General features: G+C 36.5%; 1 protein-coding gene across 5 annotated transcripts in view; it reads left to right on the top strand.

Moving 5' to 3' along the window:
• Window positions 1-24923, top strand: part of METTL4 (methyltransferase 4, N6-adenosine) — a 167208-nt gene that overhangs the window by 25435 nt on the left and 116850 nt on the right. For 3 of the 5 annotated variants that reach the window (XM_082353594.1, XM_082353595.1, XM_082353596.1), the window contains exon 9: window positions 1553-24368. The exons of the other annotated variants lie outside the window; for them this stretch is intronic. In XM_082353594.1, coding sequence (XP_082209720.1) covers window positions 1553-1698 — 146 coding nt within the window. In that variant the 3' untranslated portion in view covers window positions 1699-24368. Of the gene's footprint in view, window positions 1-1552; window positions 24369-24923 lie in introns of those variants that run through there. 5 annotated transcript variants of the gene reach the window in all.

The raw sequence follows: 24923 nt of genomic DNA, 5'->3' as shown, positions 1-24923 counted from the left end.
CAAACCTGGGCTCCCTGCATTGGGAGCACAGAGTCTTACCCACTGGACCACCAGGGAAGTCCCTCAGGAATAGTAAACATTATTGACTGGCTGATTCCAGTTTAGACTCCAGTTTAAAATTCCAAAATAGACTTGCTAACATCTTTGTACCAAAGAACTGAACAGGCAGAAACAAGAAAACAAAACCTTGCCTTCAGTATAACCTTAGACCACATTAAAAGTGAATTGAGGCCAGTAAGGCATTGAATTCATGGGGCAAAAATGGAAAAGTGATACAAAAGTTTATTGTTCTAAGACTCTGGGGAAATTTTTCTCACTCAACTTTAATAGCATTTAATTATATACTTATGAAAGGACTAGAAGTCTCATGTAAGCATCACCTAGAAGCTATCAAAGCCCAGATTTGAGTTTGGTGAGTTATAGACAATGAATACTTTAAATTCTTTGATTTTTGATAATCAGGACCAGTGCTTTCAGACAAATAAACAATTATTTTGCTGTGAGAGCATCTGAAGAACATGAAATATACATTTTAAAATATATTATCTTTTACATCTAACCTATATCAAGTATTTCTAAGGAACCCTTATCATTGCTAAAGGGAATTTGATGGGTTTCTTCCAAGCTCAATCTTTTATAGCAATTAAGAACTATATTTTGCCAGTTCCAGTGACTTTTCATCCCTGAATCGTTATTTTCATACTCAGTTCCTGTCGTAGAATATACATATATCAAAAAAATATAGCTAAGCAGCAACGTGATCAAGGTTAAATTGATTTAAATATTTGTCATTCAAATGAGCATGTGCTTTAAAAAAAAGCTTCTACGGTATTCTCGTTTTTTCTGTTAGTGTAGATCACAGCTATTTAGCCAAGGAATAGATGAGATGTCATTTTCCTAACAAAATATAATTTTCAGTAGTTATGAGTACATTGAATAAGGAATACTTAACTGTGGAAATAATATGGTGAAATTTTAGGTAAAGAAAGATCTGTAATTTGGAAGTGAAGGAGTGTTCTCAGTACTACCAAGTTATAGCTGAGGAGGTAGAGTTATTTGTTAGATATATGTTGTGAATATTTCTCTGTGTTTCCAACTCTTACACTAAAGTATGTTTTTGCAGAGACTTATGTTTTATCTTAGTTTTTAAAGTGGGTTGTCTTTGTATTGTTCCTATAGACTTTTTTTCATGCATGGATTACATTTATTAAAAAATAAATTAAGTTAGTACTCAGGAGCTATGTCAGCATTATTGGAAGACTGAAAAGTCACCAGTGTGGGTGTTAAAATCCTCATTTCTTATCTACAAATGAAAACTGATAAATCAGGACTATTGAAAGTTCTGATGGTATTGTTCCCAATCTCAAGGGTGTTTATTTTAAATGACTTTCTAACTATAAATAGTAAAGCCTGTGATGAAATCCTTGAAATTAACTTGCCTTTTTTTTTTTTAAGGAAACATCCCTGCTTTTCTCCTCTTTACTGCTAAAAGAAATTGATTCCTTCCTTAATAATAATTTTTGTGTTGTTTTCTCTTTTTTTTTCTGGACAGAGGTTCTAAAAGACTATATCAAGCCAGAGGGGGAATGTTTGGAATTGTTTGCTCGAAATTTACAGCCAGGTTGGACTAGTTGGGGCAATGAAGTCCTCAAATTTCAACATGTGGATTATTTTGTTGCCCTGGAGTCTAAAAGTTGACTATGTTCTTAAAATTGTGTTTTTCTTCAGTTTTTCCTCACTCCTTCTGCCTTCATTCTAATAGATTTTTCCTATTTATTACCAACCAATATGCTTAGAGGTGTAAACAGGACTGGGTTTTTCAGCAAAATGATTAGAAGTGACTAGCTGTCATATAATTTTGAGATGAATTTTACTTCAGTTGCACTAGTATTTCACATTATTCTGAGCTCTACAAATAAAGAGGTAAGCAGTTAGAATGATGGCAAGACTTTGTTACTGAAAAAGTTTAGAAAGCATGCACTATGGACCTGAAGTCACAATTCTATGTATGGGTGTGTTTTGTTTGGCCCATATGGTGTTGTAAAAAAAAATTGGAGCCATCATTCTAAAAAATCAGGAAATTTCACATAATAAGTCCATATTTCTTCCTTTCTTTAAACATCAGAAACTCTGGCTACACTGTGGCCTGTGTTCTTTCCTGGCATCAGTCTATGGGACCCAGTGGTAGCAGCTCATTTGGGAAGGGCCATGTACTCTCCAGTTTACCACAGTAACCTTTGTCCCATGCCACTCACTTATATTGTCTACCTGACCCTTGTACAACCTGAATTTAGAACGTCTAGTATACTGCTACATTCTGGAAAATGTATTCAAAGACCTGCTAAGTACTGCATCATTGTTCTGAGTTCATGAAACATTTTTTGGAGGGTTTTAAATTTCATTCAGGGTCACTTTTCAATGTCAGAAAGTAAACACTGCTTGGACTTAATTGATACTTATAGAACATTCCATCCAAAAGCAGCAGAATACACATTCTTCTCAAGCACGCATGGAACATTCTCCAGGATAGATCACATGCTGGGCCACAAAGCAAACCTCGGTAAATTTAAGAAAATTGAAATCATATCAAGCATCTTTTCCAACCACACCACTATGAGATTAGAAATCAACTACAAGGAAAAAACTGTAGAAAACAGAGACATGGGACTTCCCTGGTGGTGCAGTGGTTAAGAATCCACCTGCCAATGCAGGGGACATGGGTTCGAGCCCCGGTCCGGGAAGATCCCACATGCTGTGGAGCAACTAAGCCCATGTGCCACAACTACTGAGCCTGCATTCTAGAGCCCATGAGCTGCAACTACTGAGCCTGTGTGCCACAACTACTGAAGCCCGATCGCCTAGAGCCAGTGCTCCGCAACAAGAGAAGCCACCACAATGAGAAGCCTGTGCGCTGCAACGAAGAGTAGCCCCTGCTCACTGCAACAAGAGAAAGCCTGCATGAAGCAACGAGGACCCAACACAGCCAAAAATAAATAAATAAATATTTGAAAATAAAAAACCCCACAAACATGTGGAGGTTGAACAGTGTTACTAAACAACCAATGGATCACCTAAGAGGAAATAAAAAAATACTTAGAGACAAATGAAAACAAAAACACGACAATACAAAACCTTCGGGATACAGTAAAAGCAATTCTAAGAGGGAAGTTTATAGCAATACAGTCTTACCTCAGGAAACGAAAACTCTCAACTAAACAACATAACCTTACACCTAAAGCAACTAGAGAAAAAAGAACAAACAAAACCCAAAGTTAGTAGAAGGAAAGAAATCATAAAGATCAGAGCAGAAATAAATAGAGATGAACAAAACAATAGAAAAGATAAGTGAAACTAAAAGCTTGTTCTTTGAAAAGATAAACAAAATTGATAAACCTTTAGATTCATCAAGAAAAAAGGGAAAGGGCTCAAATCAATAAAATTAGAAGTGAAAAAGGAGAAGTTACAACTGACACCACAGAAATACAAAGGAATCATAAGAGACTACTACAAGCAACTATATGCCAATGAAATGGACAACCTGGAAGAAATGGACAAATTCTTAGAAAGGTACAATCTTTCAAGACTAACCCACCGAAGAACAGAACAATCACAGACCGATATGAACAGACCAATCACAAGTACTGAAATTGAAACTGTGATTAAAAAACTTCCAACAAACAAAAGTGCAGGACCAGATGAATTCTATCTATCACAGGTGAATTCTGTCAAACATTTAGAAAAGAGTTAACACTTATCCTGAAACTATTCCAAAAAATTACAGAGTCAGGAAAACTCCCAAACTCATTCTGTGAGGCCACCATCACCCTGATACCAAAACCAGACAAAGATACTACAAAAAAGAAAATTACAGGTCAATATCATTGATGAACATAGATACAAAAATCCTCAAGAAAATACTGGCAAACCTAATCCAACAATATGTTAAAGGGTTCATACACCATGGTCAAGTGGGATTTATCCTAGGGATGCAAGGATTTTTCAATATCCTCAAATCAATTAGTGTGGTACACCACATCAACAAATTGCAGAATAAAAACCACGTGATCATCTCAATAGATGGAGAAAAAGCTTTCGACAAAATTCAACACCCATTTATGATAAAAACTCTCCAGAAAGTGGGCATAGAGGGAACCTACCTCAACATAATACAGGCCATATATGACAAACCCACAGCTAACATCATACTTAGTGGTGATAACCTGGCAGCATTTCCTCTAAGATCAGTGAGATCAGGCTGACAGCATTTCCTCCAAGATCAGGAACAAGACAAGGATGTTCACTCTCACCACTTTTATTCAACATAGTTTTGGAAGTCCTAGCCATGGCAATCAGAGAAGAAAAAAAAACAAAAAACAAAAGAAATCCAAATTGGAAAAGAAGTGAAACTGTCACTGTTTGCAGAAAATCCTAAAGATGCTACCAGAAAACTACTAGAGTTCCTCCATGAATTTGGTAAGGTTGCAGGATACAAAATTAATACACAGAAATCTCTTGCATCTCTATACACTAACAATGAAAGATTGGAAAGAGAAATTAAGGAAACAATCCCATTTGCCATTGCATCAAAATAATAAAATACCTAGGAAACAAAAGGCCTGTACTCTGAAAACTATAAGATGCTGATGAAAGAAATGGAATATATGATACAAACAGATGGAAAGATATACTGTGTTCTTGGATTGGAAAAATCAGTATTGTCAAAATGGCTATACTACCCAAGGCAACTACAGGTTCAATGCAATCCCTATCAAATTACCAATGGAATTTTTCACGGAACTAGAACAAAAATTTTAAAATTTGTCTGGAAACACAAAAGACCCCTAATAGCCGAAGTAATTCCGAGAAAGAAAAATGGAGCTGGAGGCACCAGGCTCCCTGACTTCAAACTATACTACAAAGCTGGAGTAATCAAAACAGTATGGTGCTGGCACAAAAACAGAAATATAGATTAATGGAACAAGATAGAATGCCTAGAAATAAACCCATGCACCTATGGTCAATTGATCTACGACAAAGGAGGCAAGAATATACAATGGAGAAAAGACAGTCTCTTCAATAACTGGTGCTGGGAAAACAGCTACATGGAAAAGAATGAAATAAGAACATTCTCTAACACTATACACAAAAATAAACTCAAAATGGATTAAAGGCCTAAATGTAAGACCAGATACTATAAAACTCTTAGAGGAAAACATAGGCAGAACACTCTGACATAAATTATAGAAATATCTTTTTGTATCCACCTCCTAGAGTAATGAAAATTAAAACAAAAATACACAAATGGGGCCTAATTAAACTTAAAAGCTTTTTCACAGCAAAGGAAACCATAAACAAAATGAAAAGATAACCCACAGAAAGGGAGAACATATTTGCAAACGAAGTGACCGACAAGGGATTAATCTCCAGAATATACAAACAGCTCATGCTGCTCAATATCAAAAAAACAAAAACAATCCAATCAAAAAATTGGCAGAAGATCTAAATAGACATTTCTCCAAAGAAGACATACAGATGGCCAAAAAACACATGAAAAGATGCCCAACTTTGCTAATTATTAGAGAAACGCAAATAAAAGCTACAATGAGGTATCACCTCACACCGGTCAGAATGGCCATCATCAAAAAGTCTACAAACAATAAATGCTGGAGAGGGTGTGGAGAAAAGGGAACCCTCCTATGCTGTTGGTGGGAATGTAAATTGGTACAACCACTATGGAGGACAGTGTGGAAGTTTCCTTAAAAAACTAAAAAAATTAATAGAACTACCATGTGATCCAGCAATCCCACTCCTGGGCATATATCTGGAGAAAACCGTAATTCAAAAAGATAACATGCACCCCAGTGTTCATTGCAGCACTGTTTACAATAGCCAAGACATGGAAGCAGCCTAAGTGTCCATCGACAGAGGAATGGATAAAGATGTGGTACATATATACAGTGGAATGTTCCTCAGCCATTAAAAAGAATGAGATAATGCCATTTGCAGCAACATGGATGGACCTAGAGATTATCATACTAACTGAAGTAAAGTGGACAGAGAAAGACAAATATCATATGATATCACTTACATGTGGACTCTAAAAAGATGATACAAATGAACTTATTTACAAAACAGAAAGACTCATTGTTTTCAAAAACAAATTTATGGTTACCAAAGGAGAAAGGTAGGGGGAGGGATAAATTAGGAATTTGGGATTAAGAGATACACACTACTATATATAAAATAGATAATCAACAAGGACCTACTGTCTAGCACAGGGGACTATACTCAGTGTTCTGTAATAATCTATATTGGGAAAGAATCTGAAAAAGAATGGATATATGTACATATATAACTGAACAACTTTGCTATACACCTGAAAGTAATACAGCATTGCAAATCAACTATACCCCAATATAAAATAAAAATTAAATTAGAAAATAAAAATAAAGAAAAAAAAAAGAAAGTAACTACTGCTTATGATTGTGAAAAAATTTTTAATATTATTTCCAGATTTTCTACAAATAATTTGTTTACTAAATAAAATATTTTTACTGAAATGGTTCTTTGAAAAACATGCTGGTTTATTATATATAAGCTTTAAAATTTTTTTGAGGTATACTATTCACATAATAAAATTCTCCAATTATCAGTGTCGAATTCAATGAGTTTTGAAAGCATACATATATATCTACCACCATAATCATGACATAGAACATTTCCTTCATCCCCCAAAATTGATGTGTCCCTTTACAGTCAATCCCATCCTCCCACCCTTGGCCCTTGGCAAATGATTTGTTTTGTATCATTAGTTTTGCTTTCTTAGAATTTCATATAAATGGAATCATAGAATATGTAATCTATTGTGTTTGGCCTTTCACTTAGCGTTTTGAGAAAAGAGTTTATTTACAGATTTTCTACAAATATTTATCTACTAAGTAAAATGTTAGATTGAAATGATTATCTGTCAAGTTTGCCAATTTGTTTACTGATTTTGCCAAATAAAATTGTTATTTTTGAAGTTTGTTCATTCTTTGAGTATGTGAATATCAGAGGCTTAACTTTGAGCCTTGCTTTAGTTGCTGCCTTTGCTCTATCCTCGCTGTAGGCTCTATCTACCTTGTCCTGTTCTAGTCATCCAAATTCTATGGCTCAAACTCACTCTTACCAGAAAACTGTAGGCCCCCAAATCTTACCTTTTCAGGCTTAGTACTCTAGAGACATATATTTAGCGAATTTGTGTTTTTAGCTTCAGTGAGACATTGGATTTTGTACTGATTGTGATTCAGAGGAGGATTATAATCACCTTCAATGGCTTTCCCTTCCTTGAAGATGCTGCTCAATTCACCTCATTTGACATATCATGTACCATTGGCTTACCACATGCTGGGAAGCACCACAGCACTGTTGGCATAGTTTTCTGGTTATCAGAGTTCTTTTACTTCAATTATATCACTTTATTCTCAAAGCAGTCATATGAAGTTGTAGTTATAATGAGAGAACACGTTCATAGAGGCGAGCTGACATGGCTAATAAGTGAACCAAGACTTGAATTCTATTCTGTTTCCTAAATTAAAACACTTTTATGTTGTACCATGTTTGCTAATGAACCTGAGATCTTAATAGGCTCATCAGCTACTAATCAGAGGATCCACTGTTTGGCCTGAAGCAAATTTAGAATGGTTCATATGTAGTCATCCAAACATACCTTTCTCAATATGTGATATCATCAGTCTTGGATTATTAACACAATATTTTTTGTTAGAGATTTTAGTGACATTAGTTGAACTGATAGCCTGAGTGCAACTCAGAATCACTCAGAATCAGATAACCTGCTAAACCCTTTGACATAAGCTGTTAGCACATTTACCATGCAATTGTATTTTCCTCAATCAGATTAGCCATTTTAAATTTACATTTTTAAGGAAGCCCTTCTGCAAGATACAGACTTGGACTTGAAGGTGGTTGTTCAAATTGTTAGATTAAGTAACGTAAGTACAGGTGCAAATTATTTAATGCACCATGGTTATCTGCTATCAGGGTATAGACCAACCCAAAACTCCATTGAGGGTCTTAATTAAATTCATGGCTCTATTTTTAAAAACTTTTTATTTATTTATTTATTTATTTTTAGCTGCGTTGGGTCTTGTTTCTGCACGCGGGTTTTCTCTCTAGTTGCCACGAGCGGGGACTGCTGTTCGTTGCGGTGCGCGGGCTTCTCATTGCGGTGGCTTCTCTTTGTTGCAGAGCACAGGCTCTAGGCACACGGGCTTCAGTAGTTGTGGCACACGGGCTCAGTAGTTGTGGCTTGCGGGCTCTAGAGCACAGGCTCAGTAGTTGTGGCTCACGGGCTTAGTCGCTCTGTGGCATGTGGGATCTTCCTGGACCAGGGCTCGAACCCGTGTCCCCTGCATTGGCAGGCAGATTCCTAGCCACTGTGCCACCAAGGAAATCCAAATTCATGGCTCCAGCTTGAAAGCAAGTCAGAATACCATGATAATTACACTAAATATTTTCCTCTAAATATTCCTAGGAGTTAACCTAGGTTTTCTAGGGCTTCTGTGAACTTGTTGGACTTTTTCAGTATCAGTCCAAATTCTTGGGACTATATACAAACAAATTGATCTCTAGGAGTGGCGACCATGAGGAAAATTTTTTTTCACCAACTTTTTCTTATTAGACTTTGTACTAATTATCAGGTAACTGTGACACAACAATGGGATAACTTTGGATGACTAAGGCAAATGAATGGTCATTTGCAGTGTTAAAATCATTTTTGGTCAATATCTTTAAGGAAAAACATATGGTACTTAGCTTGATTTTTAGCTGCTTCTCCCAACATTCCCATATATGCCTTAAATGTTAGTCTAACTGGATATTTGCTATTACCTGAATTTAGGACTCTGCTTTTGCTCATGGACCTTCCTCTGTCAGGAAAAAACTAGGCTTTGGGATCAGCTGGACCTATGTATTGAGTCTTAATATTTAGCTTCTGAGTGAATTTGAATAATTATTTAAACTATGTTTTCCTGTTTTGTTTCCTTTTTTGAGGTTAAGAGGCCTAATCTTTGGACCTTGTAGGATTATTATGAGGATGAAGTGAAATAACATATGTGAAGTGCCTAGCGTAGGGCCTGGTACCTAGAAGGTATTCAATATATATGCTTATTTCTCTTTATTCACAGTCTTCCTGGCAGCACCTCTTATTTTGTGATCCACCTTTTTTTGTCTCCTAAAGAAAAGCCTTTATTCTTGCTTTTAGAGCCACTTTTCACATACATGGATTATCTAGCTAGGTTTTTCCTCACATTTATCATGAAATCAGAAAGTGGTTTATTCTGTAGGTGGCTCCCTTTTTTTTTTTTTTTTAAACAATAGATTTTACATCTTCTCTCTCAGTAGATTATGGGAGGTAGGACAATTTTTAATTTATGTTTCTCTTATCAGCATATCTAGAACTGCCAATATTTAATGAATGAATGAATGGACTCTTGGCCTTCAGGTATTTTTGAATTCAATGGAATAGACAAGACTCCTGCAAGAAACATGAGAGCTTAACAAACCACAGTATACAGTAAACACTAAGCTGGGGAACAAATGGAAAGTGATGCAGAAGTTTAGAGAAACACATCACTTAGAGGTCACTGAGCAATGTGAGAAATGGAGAACAGGAACCACATACTGGTTAAATTTTGGTTTATTTTCTAACTCTAGATAGTGGCTGTAATGATGTTACTAGACGGTAGGCAGCTAAAATGTGCAAGTTCAGAAGAGTTACAAAGGAAGCATTTTGTTCTTTGTAGATTGTAAGCTTTAAAAATTCTTTTTATAGAAATATAGAAGATAGTGCACACAACTTATTTTTTAACTGGAGGCTAAATTAACAGGATTAAAAAAATCTGCTTCTCTGCATTTTCTACCTTTTGAATGAAAATGTTATTTGGACATCTTTTCTACAGTTGTCTAGGAGGCTTACTTTTAACATTTTTACAGCTGTATTGAGGTATAATGATATAAATTGCACATTTTATAACATACAGTTTTATGAGCTTTGACTTATGTGTACACCTGTGAATCCACCATCAGAAACAAGAGAATAAACACAGTCATCATCTCCTAAGATTTTCTCATGGCCCCTTATAATCCACCTTCCTTAACCACCCTTCCCCATCCTATCCCCAGGCAATCACTGATCTGTTTTCTGCATCATAGAGTTGTGTGCATTTTCTAGAATTGTACATAGATGAAATCATACAGCATGTACTCTTATTTATTTTTACCTAGCTTCCTTCACTCAGCGTCATTATTTTGAGAGTCTTCCATTTTTTTGTGTGTATCGATAATTCATTCTTTTTTATTACTGAGTTGTATTCAGTTGTATGGACATACCACGTGTTACCTATTCATGTACTAGTTTTCTATTGCTGCCATAACAAATTACCACAATCATAATGGCTTGAAACCACACCGATTATTAGCTTATAGTTTTGTAGGTCAGAAGTCTGAGCAGTCTCAGCTGGGTTCACTGCTCAGGATCTCAGAAGGCCAAAAACAAGGTGTTGGCTGGGCTCAGCTCTTATTTGGAAGCTCTAGGGGAAAATCCATTTTCTTTCTTTTTTTTTTTTTTTTTTTTAACTTTTGGCCACTCCGTGTGGTTTAGCAAGATCTCAGTTCCCCCACCAGGGATTGAACCCGGGCCATGGCAGTGAAAGCACTGAATCCTAACCACTAGACCACCAGGGAACTCCCGGGAAGGATCCATTTTGAAGGTCATTCAGTTTGATAGCAGAATTCAGTTCTGTTTCCTTGCTGGCTGTTGGCTAGGAGTCAAATCAACTGCTAGAGGCTGCTCTCTGGTCCTTGCCCATGATTCCCTCCATCTTCAAGGTCACAGTAGCACATTGAGTGCTTCTTACCCTTTGACTCTCTCTCACTTTGCCTTGTGCTTCCATCTAGAGAAAATTCTCTGCTTTTAAAGGGCTTTTGTGATTAGATTGGACCCACCTGGATAATCTCCCTTTTGTCGTATAATGTAACATAATCATGGGAGTGATAGTTCATCATGTCACAGGTTCCCACCAAACTCAAAGTGGAGGTTATACAAGTGAGAAGGTCATTGGGAGTCATTCTTAGAATTTTGCCTAATATGACCCAACCTCTGGCCCACAACGATCCATGCCTGTCCCACAAGTGAAATACATTCAACCTATCCTAAGGTTCGAAATGGTATCATTCCATCATATAAATTCTACTGGCTTAAAAGTCCCAAATCTCATCATCTAAATCTAAATCAGGTTAGAACAGGCTTTGGTGTAATCTGTTAAGTACAGCTCCTGGGCAAAATTCTCTCTGTCTGTGGACCTGTGGAACTAAAGAAAAAAGTGATCTGCCTCCAACACTCCCACAGTAGTTGGATGGGCATAGCATAAGAGTTACAGCTATTCCAGTTGAAAAATAGGGGAGGATGGAAAAAAATAACAATTTTCCTTGTCCAAAGCAGTTAAAAAATCCAGCCAGGTAAACTCCAGGCAGAGTTCTTTGATTAAAGCTTCAAGGCCTGGCCATAATGGGTGGTTCCGAGCTCTGCACTTTGGGTTCTTGGCTCCATCCTCTGAGCTCTGATTCTGCTCTCTAGGCTTTTGTTTTCATCTTTTGATTCATTCTTTTCTTTCTTTTTTTAAAAAGTTGAAGTATAGTTGATGTACAGTAATATTATATAAGTTACAGGTGTACAACACAGTGATTCACAATTTTTAAAGGTTATACCACATTTATAGTTATTATAAAATATTGGCTATATTCCCCATGTTGTACAATAGATCCTTGTAGCTTATTTTATACCGAATAGTTTGAATCATCCTTTTGTATGAAAGGTAGCATGTGTTTACAGCTGAATTATTTTATCAGCCTCCTCCTGTCAGTAGAATTTGGGGGACTTGACAGCCTTTTTTTTCACTTTATACTCTCTGCCGTTCAATCCACACTGGTATTGTGTCTGCTGATATAAAATTCTCAAAAACCTATGGATCTTGTTTGGAATTCAAGGGGATTCACTCCCATCAGACAAGAGCCAAATCCACAAATCTTTTAAAGATCTCTGTGTTTTGGCTAAGGGGCAGTGCTCTTAAACTTTCTCAAGGCCCTCTTGATTGACTGAGAAGATCTGTTAGGAACACGCTTAATCACTTGGAAGGATCTTTTGTGTGGCTGAATACTCTGACCCTTTGATCTTTCCAGGGTTTTGGCAAAGGGTTGTATGGTTACATGCCCAGCCTGTTCTTAATGCCATGATTTCAGAAGCAATCTCTTACTTTTAGCATCTCTTTCCATCTGGATAGGCCGAGAATTTCCCAAATCAGCAAGTCCTGATTCCTTAGCAGTTCTTTCCTCAATTTATCTCCCCTTATATTTTACTGTAAGCAGCAAGAAGAAAACAGGGAACACCTTCAACACTTGGCTTGGAATCTCCTAAGTATTCAAGTTCATCACTTTTGAATTTTCCTTTCTCCTATATAACTGCAGGATATAATTTTGCTAAGTGTTCTGTCTCTACAACACAAGGATTTCCTTTCTTCTAGTTTCCAATTGCATGTTCCTCTGAGTTCCACTCAGTTCTTTCTGGGGCCTCACCAGCAGTATCTTTAAAGTCCATATTTCTACTAACAGTCTGTTCAAGATTTCCACCATGCTCCTCAAAATCTTCCAGTCTCTCTGCCCATTGCCCAATTTCAAAGTCACATTTTAGGTGTTTATCATCATGACACCCCACTTCCAGGTACCAAAATATGTATCAGTTTTCTATTGTTGTGTAATAAATTACCACACAGTAGTTTAAAACAACACTATTTTTTAAAAAAACTAATTTCACAAATCTGTAGGTAAGAATTCCAGGCAGGCTAAACTGGATTCTTTGCATAGAGTCTCAGGAGGCCAAAGCAAGGAATTGTTGGTCAATCTGGACTCTTATCTGGGGGCTCTAGGGAATAGACTGCTTCCAAGCTCATTCAGATTGTTGACAAAATTCAGTTCCATGTGGTTGTAGGACTGAGGTCTCTGTTTCCTTGCTGGCTGATAGCAGAGGTGGCTCTCAGCTCCTACAGGCTGTACCCCCTCCATCTTCAGAGCCAGCAACAGTGTGTCAAATCCTTCCTGTGTTTCCAGTCTCACTGACTTCACCTTCTGCCATCAGCCAGAGAAAACACTCAGCTTTTAAAGGGTTTTGTGATTAATTGGTTCACCTGGATAATCTCCATTTTGCCACATAATCATATTCATAGGTCCAGCTCATAATCAGAGAAGAGAGTATATTAGGATGTGGGTTATTGGGGGTCATTCTTAGAATTTTCCTACTATAATTCTTCTGTCGGTGGACATTTGTGTTGTTTTTAGTCTGGGGCTATTATAAATAAAGTTTATATGAACATTCCTGTGTGAGTTTTTGTATAGAGGTAAAGGTCAATGTTCATTTTTTCCCAGATGTATAACCAGTTAATTACAGCACTAATTGCTGATAAATCTTTCTTTTCCACTATTGAGTTGCCTTGGCATCTTTGTTGAAAACAATTGACAAAGATATATGTGTCTATTTCTGGATTCTCAGTTTTGTTCCATTGAATTATGTCTTCATTTATGTCAGTTCCACACTATCATGATTACTGTAGGCTTGAAATCAAATAAGATCAGTTCACAACCTTTATTCTTCTTTCTTACTTTTGGTCATCACTTAAGAGATATTATCTTTGTATGTAAATTTACATTTAAAAATTAGTGAAATCAAACAGTTAAGAATGTTTGGCCATTTATATTTCTTTCATGGATCATCAGTAGTTCCTTCTGATTATCCATTTTTCTGATGAGGCATTCATATTTTAAAATTAATTTTTCTAAGGTTTATATTATAGAAATTTCAAATACATGCAAAATAGAGACAATGATATAATTAATCTCTGTGTATCCATCATCCAACTTCAGTAATTATCAACCTATGGCCAGTTTTGATTATTTCATACCCCTGCCCACTCCTACCTGGATTGTTAAAAAGAAAATCTCAGACATCATATTATTCCTCCTGTGGTATCCTCATTTTACACATGAACAAAGTGAGATTCAGAGAGTTTAAATGATTTGACCAAGGTCCCATGGCTAATAAGTGGCAAAACTGGGACCTGAACCCCAGTCTGTTTCACTCCAAAATCAATCAATCTTTCCTCCCTCCCTCCCTCCCTCTCTCTCTTTCTTTCTTTCTTTCTTTCTTCTTTCTATTTTTAAACCACTTCATTGAGGTATGAGTGACATGTACAAAGCTGTACATATTTAATGAATACAACTTGATGAGTTTGGGGATAAGCATATACCCATTAAACCATCACTACCATCAAGGCCATAAACATGTCCATCACCTTCCCAAAATTTTCTCCCACTTCTATTATTGTTATTATTTTGTGTGTGCCTTTGTGTGTGTATTAAGAACACCTAAGATCTACCTACTTAGCAAATTTTAAGTATACAATACAGTATTGTTAGCTCTAGGCACTATGCTGTATAGCAGATCTCAAGAACTTACTTATCTTGCACAACTGAAATTTTGTGCCCTTTGACCATCACCTTCCCATTTCCCCCTCCCTTTTCTGGTAATTGCCAGTCTACTCTCTGCTTCTATGAGTTTGATTATTTTAGATTTCACATATAAGTAAGATCATACAGTATTTATCTTTCTGTCTGGCTTATTTCACCTAGCATGATGTTGTTTTGGCTACTCTAGGTACTTTGAATTACCATATAAATTTTAGAATCAGGATAACAGTTTCTAGAAAAATACCTACTGGGTTTTGGTTGGAGATAAGTTGAAGCTATTAATCAATCTGGAGGCACTTGCCAATATTTCTTTGTGCAGGTGGGGCCCTTCCCCCACCTTCTCAGCGCCCCTGCATTCTTGGGCATGGTTGAGAAAGCTGAAATTATGCCTCCATGTGGCTCCCTCCCTCTCTCCTTCACATCCCACATCCTGGACACCAGTAGGTGTGCTGCCAAGATGCTTCACATGTCCTCTTCTCACCTCCATACTTCTGCCTGCCCTTAATTCTTCTACCCCAGGAAAGGAAAATGGAAAGGGAAAATGGGAAAAGATGGGAAGATGGCAAAGGAAGGGGATCTGGGAAAGGAAACAAGACTGAAATTTCTGAAACCAAGTAAAGAAAATGCTTAAACAAGCAGTTGGTAATCAACTGCATCAGTGATGCATACGTTTGGAATAACATGAATGCGCACCAGATTGGTCATCTTAACACAGGTGATTTTAATGGAGTAGCAGGATAAAGTCTAACTGAAGTGAGTTAAAGAGATAACGGAGGGGGGGAAGATGGTGAGAATTAATATAAATCATTCTGTTAAGGAATTTTGTTATATAGAATGAGCAGAAAAATGGGCAGTAACTGGAAGCAGCTTTTAATTTAAATGTCTTACTATTTCATTACAAAAAAACATTGTTGTTCCCAGGACTTACAGGAATGAGTATTTCTTCTAGCTGGGTTTAGGTCATCTGGGGATAGTATAATCTTGTCCAGTAGAGCGCTATACTTTTTTTTTAACTAACTTTAAAAATTTTTTTTATCTATTTATGTATTTTTTATTATTATTATTTTTGGGGGCAGTGTGGCATGTGGGATCCCAGTTCCCTGACCAGGGATCAAATCCATGCCCCCTGCATTGGGAGTGCAGCGTCTCAACCACTGGACTGCCAGGGAAGTCTCTAGAGTGCTATACTTGAAAGAATCAGCACTTACATTTTCACAGAGAATATAGGAAGAACTGTATTAAGAATCAGAAGAACTGGACTGAAGCTGACACAACTTGTTATTGATCCTGGTAAAATCTACTGACATCTCTGGCCTCACCAGTTCACCTCATGTGGTGGTTTTGAGTATCAAAATGAGACTATGTATGTGAAGATATACTGTCTACTTAAACAATAATTTGTTTTTTGCTGTATCCTTAGTGCCTAGAACAGTGGTGGCACCTAGTAGGTGTTCAATAAATATTTGTTGAACAAATAAATGAATATATTTTATTGTATGTTATTTGTACCTTACAGTGAATAAAGCACTATTGCATATTAAATGATTAATGGAAATTAACACAAATCTCTTAATTTCAAGTGAGATACTCTTGCCATTACTAAAAATTGCATTGCTAAATTTACTTTGCTAGAAAAGCAAGGTACCGTTGCTATTATTATCTTCATAAGAGTGAATTGGTCAATGTAAGTGTTTCACTAAATAGTCTGAATATTTTCTCAATGTATTCACTAAATATTTTCCAGATATGGAAAAGTTGATGCTTTTATTGATTAAAAAGAACCATTCCATAAATTGTGCATTTTTTCCTTATATTTCCTTGAGATAGACCAGCTTAGGGGTTATTATATGGACTATGTAGTTGAGAAGATTAGAATTTGGAGAAGTTAAGTCATTGACCATAGCTTATGGAGCTAACAAGTAATGAAGCCTGAATTACAGACTTTCAATCCTTTGATTACTTCACTTTCAGCTACATCATCAAACTTCTCTTGAAAGGAAGGGGCATCTAATGGTAGAAGTGAAAGGAGATGCACTAAACATTTTAGGGACGAATTTGCTTTGAAACGACACAACTGAGATTATCTTAGCCTAAAACAGAAGTAACCTATTTCAACATGAACAAGTATGAATGCCATTTTGTCCTCCTAAGTACTGTTCAACTGTCTTCCTGCCATGAGAATATTTTATGTTGATAAAGAAGGCTAGTTTAAAAATAAGAGATACACTACCTACATAATTATTTCTAGGTCTCACAACAATCCTGAAAGGCAGCTATTGTTATTGCTGTTTTACAGATGATGAAAGGGAGATCCAAGGTCTCACAGCTAGTAAATGGCAGAACTAGGACTCAAGGCCAGTTAGGCAAGTTTATAAACCCTTTAATGTCCACTGTGCACAGGCATTCCCACCAGGCGTTATGCCAGCTGCTCTAAGTAATGCCAGAATATGCTGCTTTTAGCACAAAGGTTTCTTCTTTCTGGTTCAAATATGGAAATTAATCAGCATGTACCCATTTTTTCTGGTCTGTAGAGTGAGATGGTATATGCTGTCATTGAAATGCCAGCCTACAGATACCATAAACTTAGAATGTTGAGAAATATGGTATATTTCTTGAGACCAATGAGAGCTGGAAGTATCATCTGTCCTGATGAAAGAGACAGGTGGATAAAATGATTCAGTTAGTTTTCTTTTAAGCTACAGTAAAAAACATTATTTAAGGATCAATAAAATGACAACTCTGAATATCCAGAATATACCTCTAATTGCATTACATGAAATTCCCAAAATGTAGCTTTCATTATAAAGTTTTATCTTATCTCTATGACATCTGTAAGTAATTTTCAACTTTATTCATTTTCTCATTCTCTGTACTTGAGCTGTTGCATTTTGTATTGATAGTTGCTTATTATTCTTCCTCATTTTGCATTTTGTATTGATAGTTGCTTATTATTCTTCCTCATTTGCCATATAATCTGAATGGCTTTTTTTTTTTGAGTGCCTTAGATTGATGGAAACATTAAAGACAAATTTCAATTATGCAATACAGTATTATCAACTACAGTCACCATTTATACATTAGATCCTCAGACCTTATTTATTTTATAGCTGAAAATTTGTATCCTTTACCAGACTTTCCCTATTTTCCTCACCCCCCTCAATCCCCAGACCCTGGCCATCACTGTTCTGTTTTGTTTCTATAAGTTGACTTTTTTTTTTTTAAAGGTTCTACATATAAGTGATACCATGCAGTGTTTGTCTTTCTCTGATATATATATCACATATGTTATATATGTAACATTTTCTTTATCCATTCATTTGTCAGTGGACATTTAGGTTGTTTCTGTACCTTGGCCATTGTGAATAATGCTACAATGAACATGGGAATACAGATGTTTCTTCAAGATAGTGATTTCACTTCCTTTGTATATATACCTAGAGTGGGGTTGCTGGATCATATGGTAGTTCTAGTTTTAATTTCTAGAGGAAACTCCATGCTGTTGTCCATAGTGGTTGTACCAGTTTACATTCCCACCAACAGTGCACAAGGGTTCCTTTTTATCCATGTCCTTGCCAGCATTTGTTATCTTTTAGCTTTTTGGTAATAAGCATCCTAACAGGTGTGAGGTGATACCTCGCTGTGGGCTTTTTTTTTTTTGGCTGCGCCACGTGGCTTACAGGATCTTAGTTCCCCAACCAGGGATGGAACCTGGGGTCCTGACAGTGAAAGCCCGGAATCCTAATCACTGGACCACCACAGGGTTCTCTCATTGTGGTTTTTTTTTTTTTTAATAAAGTTATTTATTTATTTATTTATTTTTGGCTGTGTTGGGTCTTCGTTTCTGTGCGAGGGCTTTCTCTAGTTGTGGCGAGCGGGGGCCACTCTTCATCGCGGTGCGCGGGCCTTTCACTGTCGCGGCCTCTCTTGTTGCGGAGCACAGGCTCCAGGCGCGCAGGCTCAGTAGTTGTGGCTCACGGGCCTAGTTGCTCCGCGGCATGTGGAATCTTCCCAGACCAGGACTCGAACCCGTGTCCCCTGCATTGGCAGGCAGATTCTCAACCACTGCGCCACCAGGGAAGCCCCTCATTGTGGTTTTGATTTGCATTTCCCTGATGATTAGTGATGTTGAGCATCTTTTCATATACCTGTGCCCATTTGTAGGTCTTCTTTGGAAGAAGGAAAATTCAGGTTCTTTGCCTGTTTTTAAATTTGGTTGCTTTTCGGCTCTTGAATTGTATGAGTTCCTTGTATATTTTGGTTATTAAACCCTTATTAGACATGTGGTTTGCAAGTATTTTCTCCCATTCCATAGGTTGCCTTTTCTTTTTTTTTTTGATATTAGATGGATATTTTATTTTAAGTATATTTTTTAAATTGGAATATAATTGCTTTGCAATATTGTGTTAGAACAATACAAGGTGAATCCGCTATATGTATACATATATCCCCTCCCTCTTGAGCCTCCTTCCCACTGCCCCCCCCCCTGCCCCCACCAGTCCACCCCTCTAGGTCATCACAGAGCACTAGCTGAGCTCCCTGTGCTATACAGCAGCTTCCCACTAGCTATCTATTTTACACATGGTAGTGTATATATGTCAATGCTACTCTCTCAATTCTTCCCACCCTCCCCTTCTCCCCGTGTCCACAAGTCCATTGTCTACGTCTGCATCTGTTTTCCTGCCTTGCAAGTAGGTTCATCAGTACCGTTTTTCTAGAGTCCATATATATGCGTTAATATACAATATTTGTTTTTCTTTTTCTGACTTACTTCACTAGCCTTTTCATTTTGTTGATGGTTTCCTTTGCTGTGCAGAAGTTCTTTAGTTTAATGTAGTCCCTCTGTTTATTTTTGCTTTTGTTGCCTTTGCTTTTGGTGTCAAGTTAAAAAAAATCATTGCCAAGACCATTGTCAAGGAGGTTACCCCCTCTGTTTTCTTCTAGGAGTTTTATTGTTTTAGGTCTTACATTCAAGTCTTTGATCCATTTTGAGTTGATTTTTGTGTATGGTGTAAGATAGGGGTCCACTTTCATTCTTTTGCATGTGGCTTTCTAGTTTTCCCAGCAACATTTATTAAAGAGACTGTATTTTCCCATTGTATATTCTTTGTTTTTTTGTCATAAATTAATTAACCGTGTATGCATGAGTTTATTTCTGGGCTCTCTATTCTGTTCTGTGTATTTGTCTGTTTTTGTGCCAATACCATACTGTTTTGATTACTCTAGCTATACTTTGAAATCAGGAAATCAGCTTTGTTCTTCCTTCTCAAGATTACTTTGGCTATTCAGAGTCTTTTGTGGTTCCATATACATTTTAAGATTGTACTTCTATTTCTGTGAAAAAAGCCATTGGAATTTTGATAGGGATTTCAGTGAATCTGTAGATTGCTTTAGGTAATATGGACTATTTAACAGTATTAATTCTTCTAATCCATTAGCATGGGATATCTTTCCATTTGTGTATTCTTAAATTTCTTTCATCAATGTCTTATAGTTTTCAGCATACAAAATTTTTACCTTCTTAGTGAAATTTATTCCTAAGTATTTTATTCTTCTTGATGCTATTATAAATGGGACTGTTTTCTTAATTTTCCTTTCCAATAGTTTGTTATTATTGTATAAAAATGCAAATGATCTTTGTGTGTTGATTGTGTATCCTGCAACTCTACTGAATTCGTTTATTAGTTCTAACAGTTTTTTTTGATGGAGTCTTTATGGGTATATATATAATCTTATAACCACTAAGGTGCATAGGAAATCTGCCCTACATACTTTAATAAGAACATTACCTAGAATGGGCATTTCCATATTGTAATATCAGATCATAATTCTGACTGGTTTTTTTTTAAAAATAAATTTATTTATTTATTTGTTTTTATTTTTGGCTGTGTTGGGTCTTCGTTGCTGCATATGGGCTTTCTCTAGTTGAGGCAAGCGGGGGCTACTCTTCGTTGCAGTGCCCGGGCTTCTCATTGTCGTGGCTTCACTTGTTGCAGAGCATGGGCTGTAGAGCGCAGGCTCAGTAGTTGTGGCACATGGGCTTAGTTGCTCCGCGGCATGGCATGTGAGATCTTCCCGGACCAGGGATTGAACCTGTGTCCCCTGCATTGGCAGGCACATTCTTAACCACTGTGCCACCAGGGAAGCCCCTGACTGTGTTTTTAAAAAAAGTATTAAATAATGGCTATTTCCTTGTTTAGTAAGAAAGGTAACTGTGATATTTGTTAAGAGTTCCAGCAAGAAAAGCAAAGGTGCTAAGCTTTATGTTTACCTTTAAGTAATACTTAGTAATGTCAGGAAATGAGGACTTGCTGTAAAATTCCCAGGTCCCCTTCTTTCTGTCTTTAATATCATTTTTATCTTAGAGTCCTTCTTTTTCATTTTAAGATGCTCTTGATGCTTAAAGAACTAATTTATCTTTTACTATGCTCCCAAAGAATTTCTGAAGCAATTTGACTTATCTTGGGACCAGGCCCAACATTAAACTGAAATCTTTTTAATGGTAATATTATTATTATTATTTTTTAACATCTTTATTGGAGTATAATTGCTTTAAAATGGTAATATTATTTTCTCAAATGTTTTATGGTCCTTTGGAGTATTGTCAAAAAGGTGTGTAACGTTCGAATAAATCTTACTCTAGGAATTTCCTCTTAAATTATAAAAAACCAACTCTACTTTGTGGATTGATTTTGTGGAGAATGCTTAATAATAAAGTATCAATATAGAGTTCCTAGATTCCTCACCTAACCCTATTAAAAAAAAACTTGACAATGTTATTCTCATTTTTTATTTGCTTCATATGAAAATTATATTTAGGAAAGATATTAGCATTGAGTTGAACAATCATTTTTCCCATATATAAACTTTCTCCTTGAACATGACTGACTCTGTGTTCCATTGTGACAGGATAAATTCCAACGTTTATGTATGACGTACAATTGAATTCTTAGCTAAACAGAAGAAAGTGGGGAGTGAAATGTGCATCTTGCCCTATTCTTCTTTGAAAGGGATTATAATACTGAATTGAGGTGATTAGCATCTCTTGGTGGCATTTGTGACACACGAATCAAGTGCTGTTTTGTTTAGGCGTGCTGAGATATTGTCGACACCATTCCTTTCCAATAGAACTTTCTGCAGCAGTGGCACTGGAACTGTTCTATATCTGTGCTGTCAACAGAGTAGTCATGTGGAGCCCTCGAGTGCTTGAAATATGGCTAGTAGACTGAGGAACTGGAATTTTCATTTTAATTAATTAAAATTTAAATTTAAGTAGCCACATGTGACTAATGGTTACTTTATCAACTCAGACTCTCAATTTGATTTTTTTCATAAGTAGTATTTTGTAAACAACAAAAAAAAAGGAATTTGAGTTACCAAAAAAATATGTTAAGTGTGCACAGCTTCTCTCTGTCTCTGTGTAGTGGATTCTGTTAAGCTGTTTTTGGAGAGGAGGCAGTATAGTATCATGGGATGGGAAGACCTGTGTTCTGAACTGGCTATGCCATTAAGCAGCTTGGACAAATTATCTCCCTGGACTGTTACTTACTTATAAAATGAGGGGTCTTTTGTTTTTCAAATTTATGTTTAACAATGGAAACATATCTTTCTCAAAAGAAAGATAGAGGTGAAAGTTAAGGGTGGGATGAGAAGGGGCAGCAGAGTCCTGTGCATTAAACTATCCCTTTATCTCTCAGTAATTCCCAAGCTCCTTCACTACAGTACAGAACCCATTTCACAAAGCACTCGAGTCGATGAAATCCAGGGTTCCTTTCAGCTCTGATAAAGTATGGTTTCAGTAGGATTACATGTGGAGTTTTCTTTCTATTGATATCATCTTGGTAGCAATTATTCTCCAAAGGCCAATCTTTACATGTATTTTGACCCAATTCAGCTCATTAAAGTTGAGTTTGAGAGGTACTTAGGCCATTCGATGGGGAGAGGTTTGTGTTCTCTTAGCTCACCAAAAATGAAGCTAAAAATAAGAGCTTAATAGACATAGCAGATATGGGCAGGTCCAAATAAAATTTGCATGCAAATTAAAAAAAAAACACTTAAATTTCCTCCATTGGGAATGGTTTTTATCATTTTGACAATTTCAGGACTGAGTTTCGTAAAAGAAAACATGATTGAAGTGGTTAAATTGATAATGTAGAGACTTACTCTTTACTCTGTGTGGGCTCAAGGAACCACGCTTGCTCGTCCCTGCCTTCTAGGGAAAAGTAACTGAGAAATTTAATGGAGTCCTCAGGTGCATACAGCTAGACTGTGGGGTGGAAATTGGCATAAAGGGGAAAGTTTCAGAGGGGAGTATAAGGAGGTTAAAAGTGCTTTTTTCTGCATGATTTTTTGGGGGAGTGGGCATCTATTTTGGATCTCTTCCTCTCCCTTTTCCTTCCCTTCCTTTTCATTGCCCTTCTTTTCTCTCCAATATGATGGTAAGAAGGGCCCAGGTCTACCTCCCCTTTCACTTTCATCCTTTGAAAGCCTAGCAGGCACTAGGGTAAAGTACAGAGGATGAGTGGAGAGTACAATTCTAGCCTTGGAAGGAGTCTTTGCATTACTCATGGTCTGTCCAAGCTCACCTGGGTAGGAGAGGTCTCAGGGGCTTAGGACCAGGAACATGCTCCCAAGGATCTCTGATGAGGTTAGGCAGTCAGTGGAGGAATCAGGAACTTGAGAGATTTTGTCAACCTTTTCATTTGTTAAGACTAAGAAATATAGTATTTTTGTTATTACATCACACTATGATTTTAAACGTATTGATGGGAAGGATGGTTCATTGTCTCCAAGGGTACAGTGTTCTATAGTAAGTTCAGCTCTGAAAGCTTTTAATTAAAAAAATATATTTTTCCTTTCTTGGCATTCTTGAAATTTAGCAAGTGAACGAACGTAAAGAAAGGAAAACGAGAAAAAAGCTTAGGTTAAAAAAATGTCAAGCATTTTGATTATGCTTGTATACAACATGTCTCAAGGTTGTTCTCTTCTATTAAGTACAATGAGACAGCTGAGCCTGTACGATTTCCTCCTTCCTCTTGACTATTCCTTTTTGGATCTTTAGTTCTTCTCACAGTGCTTTATTACATGGTAGGAACTCAATAAGTATATGTTTAATGCTGGATTGGAGATGTTGGCATTAAAGTTGAAGGTGAATGGAGGGAAGAGAGAGCTTTGACAGAGTGAGCAGAAATTTTACTTGCCAAATATAATACATTAATGTGTCTCTATAACTTTACAGTTTACCAAGGACTGCTACCTACAGGGTCTTATTTTTCCTCACAACAATCCTATAGGATATCGGTATTCCTCTTTTACTTATGCGGCACAGAGAGGTTAAGTGACTTGTTACACCTACAGGCAGAGTTAGGTCTCAAACCCAGTTCTCCTTTCTCCTCAAATGGAAGAGAGAAAGTTTTCCAGAAGGAGGGGATTAGCAGAGGGTTCAGAGCTGCGGAAATATTAAGGAAAATATAATTTTTCAATAAGCTTTATGGCTTTCCTGAGAAAAGACATTTCAGTGGGACAGAAAGATTGGAAGACCTAAGGATGGGCAGATTACTGTAAGAGTGGACGCTCTTACTTTCTTCATGGGGGAAAATCCTTTCCAAGTAAAATTGTTTTCTTACATGTTTACTAACTGGGGAAAGTTAATGATTTGAATAACTCCACAAGCTGTTCTATAATATTAGCTCAATTGTAAATGTATAGTTTACAAACAATTTAATGTTGCTAAAGTAAGTAACTTACAATAGTAGGGGAGTATTAGTCAATTTGTTTTGTACTTAGAAGTAGTTATTTTCTGAAATATTTAAAGGCTACAAATCTGTACCCCATTTCTCTAAGGTATTCATAAACATTTGCTGAAAGACATATATTGGTAAGAATTGTTATTATGCAAAATATACTTTACGATTTTACTGAATTTCTTATGTCACCATTCAAATTTTTCATGTCATTTTTTTTAATGTTTCATAGTTTATTGCTGAAATATCCGTGGAACTTAATATTTTACAAAACTTTCTTCTATAAATGTCAAGACATTTCTGTGTAAAATTATACAACTGCTGCTGTTTTGATAGTCATGTACCACCCACTTCCCACTACTACCCCGTATCTAAATATAGCAGAGTATGCATTCACCTGATGGAGGTGAAGTGTCCATAAGGAAATGAATATCCAGAACTTGTGCCCACCTCAGTGAAACCTAGAAGATTTCATGTATTGATATACTTTATTTTTATAATATTCTAAGTATCCTACTTGTAATTTCGATTGTTAGAATTTTCTTTAAGTCCTTAATCTGTGACATAATAGTTTTGCTCATACCCAAGAAAAAGGGCCTAAAAAATGAC

This window comes from Balaenoptera borealis (assembly GCF_965194805.1).
Source record: "Balaenoptera borealis genome assembly, chromosome: 14".
NCBI lineage: Eukaryota > Metazoa > Chordata > Mammalia > Artiodactyla > Balaenopteridae > Balaenoptera > Balaenoptera borealis.
This window is presented reverse-complemented; position numbering and strand designations above follow the sequence as displayed.